We start from the raw sequence: 6,000 nt of genomic DNA, 5'->3' as shown, positions 1-6,000 counted from the left end.
AGCAAACACCAATACTAAACACTATTGCTGTTTTGATGCTATTTTGAATTGGGACAAAAAATCTCTTCTTTCGTGTTTTGGCTTCTCCAGTGTAAGCACAACACAGAAAAAACAGTGGAATCTTCTCCATAAAAATATGTGGCTCAGTTAAAATAGCTCCTAATCATTCATCTCCAGGGATACACGTCCAAGAGCACAGGGAAGTGGTATCTTTTCAGTAAGGAAAACAAGTTTAAATGTTTTTTCCATGTTTTTTTCCCCCTAAGCATTTCCTCAATACCTCAAGTACTAGCTATTCTTATACCTTTCCCAGACCACAAAAAAAAAAGGAGGGGGGGCAGGGGGGGGCAAAATAAAAGCCAAACAAAATACAAGAGGAATTGCCAGGAATGAGGAGTGCAATCTTATTTCCATGTTTCTCTAATAGATTAGTAATTTGTTGGCAGTGGCTTTGACAGAAAACAGATGGATGCAGCATTAAACACAATGAATGCAGCAGATGCTAGGCCAGCCCACATCAGCTGGACGTGTCAGGCAGCCAAGTCCAAGAGCCCACACTTTTCAAGTGGGTACAAGCCTGGCAACAGCGGCTCTACAATACTACTGAACAACTCCTCCCCTCCATATCTGAGGAATTTTTGATTCCAACTCCCCCTCAGGAGAGTATAATTGTACCCAGAGAGACACCACCTCAAATGCACGAGAAAAACCAAAGCAGTAAATGGAATCAGGAAGAAAGAAAAAAAAAGTAATGAAGATAAAATATAAAAAAGCCTACTAACAACCTGCCAAAGACAGATGTTCATACTTACTGCTGAAACTCTGGTCCACTTTGTCCAGGTTTGCTGAACAAAGTGCTCTGATATCTTGCCATTTCTAGGCAAGCTGAAAACAGGGAAATTTGAGAACTACCTGTTCCTTTTGCTCTCTGCTTTAGAGACATAGGTCAGATTCACAGTATTAAAAATAGTATCTTAAAACCGTTTTAGAATTTTTCACATGTGCACTTAACCATCCGTTTTTTCTGCTACAAACGACTTAAAGCTATCGTTCTGAATTTCTCTGAAACCATTTTACCTAGGGGACTCAGTAGATACAGTTGGTATTTAAATCTTAACTCCACAGGCTGCTGAGTATGTGGGTCTGGATTCAGAGGTCCAGACTCTCGAGATACTTAGGGCATCTCATCCTTAAGATGCTACCACTTTAATTAAAATCTAGGATTAAAATCAGTGGGAGCTAGATAGCAAAGAGCTTTTGTGAAATGAGCCCAACATTAAAGGTTACAAAGCAGAAATACTCAATTCATATTACTTGACCACGAACAAAAGGGGGTTTATCTTACTGTGAAGTTGTGGGGTTGTAGTTCAGACATATTCAGTAGTGACTTCTCTCTCTGTTATACCCAAACAGAACAGTTTTACTGCTGAAATGAGTAGGAGAAGTTAGGAAGATGGGATGCATTTCCAATACGTTTTACTGATCCACAGGAAGTTCTCTGCCCCAGTCTTATAAGACCCAACTGACTACAGCATCTGACTGCTCTCCAGAGTGCATTTAAGGGACATTTTGCTGTGGCAGCAGTTTGATGCTCGGGTCATAGATGAGAGCTTCATTAGCCCCCGAGCTAGATGTTGTCCAAATACAAACCAAAGAGGCTGTTTCTTTCAGTAACAACTTCCATTCTTGCTCTGTTTTTTATTCTTGGGGACAGGAAAATGCTCTGTTTTAATACCAAATTAGAACTAATGTTCTGTACTGCATGCTCTGTGTTGTATCACAGGCACACAGAAGCGCGGAGCCAAAGCCATTTTTTATTTTTGTAGGCAATGGTTTCACAGGATTGGACTAGGTCTTCAGTACCAAACTGCTTCCTGGGAAAATATATTCTACTCTTATTATAGACCTAAGTGTCATGTAAACACATGAAAACCAAATAAATCAACCATATGCATGAAATTGATCATTCTGCTCTCATGAACTAGGGGCTAATTCCTCCAACCCAAACTTACTGGTGTAGTCTTTACTATGGTAAGCAATTCCACTGCAGAGAAAGGACACTAGCCTTGAGCAACGGTTTTCAGGACAGCACATCGTGAAATGTAGCATTCAAACTAAAAGCTTAATGTCACAGAATGCTTTGACGCCTATATAAAAATACAAGCAGTCCTGTCAAACTCAGCCTATGCTTAACAGTATTCCGGAGGAAGGCCTATGTAAACACAACATGGAAAGCAAGTAAAAACCTTGAGAATTATTGTAGTTTAATTATTTAAGAACTCGGTTGCAACCCAGGTAATTTTTAATATATTTGTTATTTTGGCAATAAAAGGCAAATGGGGTAACATTATTATATACTCATCATTGCTGGCATACAACTGTGGTTTGTAAGAGGGTATGTTAAGAGGTGCAATTACAGATTACTTTCATTAAAAATGAAAAATGCTATTAAAAACTTAAATCCAGGTAAATACATGACTTTGAAATATCACCACCTCCATCCCCGGATTTTATTAATGGTCACATTAGCCTGGTGAAAATGTGGCGTTCTTCTGCCCTATTTGTTACCTGTAGAGCTGAAAGTCTGCAGGGCCCTAATTTTATGATGACCAGTGGATGGGATCACCGGTACTCTCCAAAAGCTGCAGAAGAACACGCTTTTCATCCATCACACTATTAACCAGACCCTTCTGAAATGGCCTGTTAATGACAATGATGCTCATTTTCTTCCTGCCCCTCAAGTTCACTTTTTAATAGCCGTTTCTTCCTGCCCGCGACCCATAAAATCATTACATAGGCACTTTCATCTACAGAGGGAGGAAAAGAACTGATGAACCCAAGCAAAAAAGAACGTAGTATTCGGCGTGTTACTTAAATGCATTGATTTAGTACAAAAACCTCTCCATTCAATCAGTGTGGATGGCTAATGTTTTACTGCACTTGACACCCACTATTCCCATGGTTCGGAATCTCAGCAGCAGCAGTACAGCTGGAAGTCAGGATAGCACATCATAAATCCACTGGATTTTTACCAGTTAAGCTAGTTGCTCACTGTGCAGATAAAAATAAGCACTTGGACAGCATTTTATGGCCACAAAATGCTTTCCAAATAAAAGGAAAGCACCAGCCAACTGCAGTAAGGTAATTAATCTTCACACATGGCTATAAGGCATTACTAGCCCCATTTTACGGTTAAGGAAAGCGAAGCAGAGAAATGAATCTACTTGCCTAAGTTGAAAGATGGTGTAAAAGGCAGAGCCAAAATTAGAAACTGGGAAATCTTGGCTTGTAGCCCTGTGCTCAGAACACTACAACAAATGTGACCCAGAGACGAAACAGAAAGGAACATCGCAGGGCAGGAAGGCTCCCTGCAAACAAACATCAGAACTAGTTCTCAGAAACTCCAGAGACTAAAATAACCATCCTTGCTAGCACAGGCAAGCCACCGAGTCCGCCCTTATAGAATTTCTCATCACTGGCTCCAGTCCTTTTTGAGGACTTTAAGTAAGAAAGCAATAGTAGGAAGTGCTGAAATAAAGCTTCTTTATGTACCCCTAAAGAAAATTCTGCCCTTATATATTCTGTGGCTTGACTTCAACTTCATTAAACCCCTGAAGAGATGCATACTTCATAAAGGTTATCCATTAAAGGCAAAACAATAGACAAGTTCAAGGTTGTCCAGGGGCAGAAATTGTGTATTCCATTTTTGTTTTAGTCCTCCAACAATTCTGTCAAACAAGCAAAATAAAAGGAACTGTCTCTCGCAGTCTGAAGGGTTAGTTAAGATTCACAAACCGTATGCATTAGAGCTCAATATTATATTCCCACAGTAGCCGCTGTATTATTATGCTCGTTAGAAGACTTTAACCCTCACAGTCACCACACAATTTAAGATTGGCCTTGAGATTCCATCTAAAAATAGAAGTCCTATTTTGGGATCTGTGTTGAGACCCTTACTCCACGCTCGGTCAACCGTGGCCTCATTGCAGAGATGACATGCTTGGGCTCCTAAACAATGGCCTTGGCAATGCAACAGATTCATCATTTCCTTGCCCAATTTAAGGTCACTATTTTTATACAGAGAAAGGTGCTAATAACAGAAGCAGCTTCTTCCACAAGGTGCAGCTCCACCTCTGAATGACAGTTTTGTTTGCTTTGTTTTTTTTCAGGGAGGGGGGAGGGTGTTTTGTGTGTTTGGGTTTTTTTCTGTTCTGTTTTGAAGAAATCACATACCTACCTACATACACTATATATATATTTTACAAATATATATATAAAAATTATCATATGTATTACCAGCAAGCATTTTACCTTGTGGTGCATACTGGCTCATCTGAGGCCCATAAGTACCACTTGAATTACTCTGCTGAAAGCTACCGATTCCAGGGTGCACCTGGCCTCCAGGTGAGGGGTGTGGTGACATGGAAGGTCCAGTTTGCTGAGGTCCATACTGTGACATTTGAGGGTTCCTCTGTATGCCTGCCATAAAACCTAAAGGGAAAAAAGTGCCAAAGCAAAAATTATTATTCAGGTAACTGTTCTTTATTTAAGATTTCTTTGACATTAAAAAAAACCCAACCCTCTTTAGTTAATCTTTAGGTAAAAAAAAATAAAGGCAATTATCTGCATTACCTAATAAGTAGTAGGGAATTTGCCTGATGACTTATGGGGTGAGTACTGTAACTTCCAAAATTATATGTTGCTACCAAAACGTGTAACTTCAGCATATAGAAATCCACTGTAAATACTCCCATTGTGCACAAACTCTCAGGAGCTAAAATTTCCCTTTATGTGAAGACTAGTCGTACCAGCCACAGAAAAGAGCTGTTTTGGTGTGTATTTGTGCTCTAGGTCCTTCTTCTAGTCTGTCCCCAGCACACCTGTATTGTGTTCTCTTCTTTTTCCCCTTTCGTGAATGTATTAATGAATCCTAATTTAATTTAAGCTTCAAAAGCTACAGCGAGAGACCTAGTGAAACGCCATAAAATCTAGAAGCTTCATATAAAGGAACAGAGCTAAGCTTATGAAACGGGAGAAGAAGAGGGGTTTGTAGCATTTTTTTTTTTAAGTTTTCATGATACATTGGGAAAAATCCTGCAATCCCTGCCCATGAAATGTCTATGAAGGGATGCTGGTACCCTGAAAGGTTTCTGTGCTGCTTTCAATGTTGAAGAGGATGTGCTGAGGAGCCAGCAAGGTCTGGTTTCTGGAGGAAATTAACTTTCTTTACTCTTCTACTTGCATATCAAATTTCACCTTCCCATTCCTCTGAGGCAAAACACCAGCATATGGAAGGACAGCGCTTGCTCTGCTGCCGCCAGCGGCCAGCGAGGCCGATGGGGGTTTTTTGGGGGGAGCCCCCCCCTGCCTCTGCCTGCTGGGCCAATGTGGACAAGCAAGTCTGCACTTCAGCCTGTCCTGCAACTAGTTCAGGCACCCGCGCTTTGAGGCCGCAGAGAGCTGAAGCATTGTTTATGAAAGGTGCCCATTTTCTCTCCCCCCCGTTAATTTTAGTGGCGTGGGTGTGGGGCGGTGTGAAGCTGAAAGCCAAGCGACACCTCACCTGGCAGCATTAATGATGCCTTTCCTTACATGGGGGAGGGAATAGAAGAAAGGTAAGAGCAAAACCCCCTGACAGTGAGTGGACAACTGGAAGCTGCTGAAGGGAAGATCAGAAAAAGAAAAAAAGAGAGAAAGGGAGAGAGGGGCAAAGACAAGTTGTGCAGATAGAAGAGGGTGACAGACGGAGGGAGAGATGGCAGGGTGAGAGGTGACACCCCAAAGGGCTGGGGTGTCCCTCCCACTGGTTAGCATCAACTGTCACACAGACCAAACACTCAACACCTGATTAACGAAGAGAGGTAATTTTTTCTGAGCCACATACAGACACATGAGCAAACTTAACTGAAAACATTGAGGCGCTACGGTTCCCACGACCAGGGGGCTCCGGGGTCTCTCTGCGGGGACCACAGCCCCAGCAAGCATGTCCTGAACTCAGAA

The 6,000-nt window shown here is 41.5% G+C and overlaps 1 protein-coding gene across 1 annotated transcript in view; it reads right to left on the bottom strand.

Moving 5' to 3' along the window:
* Positions 1 to 6,000, bottom strand: part of ARID1B (AT rich interactive domain 1B (SWI1-like)) — a 302,895-nt gene that overhangs the window by 65,818 nt on the left and 231,077 nt on the right. The window contains exon 7 of the mRNA XM_009887612.1: positions 4,312 to 4,491. Within this exon, the coding sequence (XP_009885914.1) occupies positions 4,312 to 4,491 (180 nt within the window). The remainder of the gene's footprint in view (positions 1 to 4,311; positions 4,492 to 6,000) is intronic.

Source organism: Charadrius vociferus, unplaced genomic scaffold, assembly GCF_000708025.1.
Source record: "Charadrius vociferus isolate BGI_N301 unplaced genomic scaffold, ASM70802v2 scaffold176, whole genome shotgun sequence".
In the NCBI taxonomy this organism is placed as follows: domain Eukaryota; kingdom Metazoa; phylum Chordata; class Aves; order Charadriiformes; family Charadriidae; genus Charadrius; species Charadrius vociferus.
This window is presented reverse-complemented; position numbering and strand designations above follow the sequence as displayed.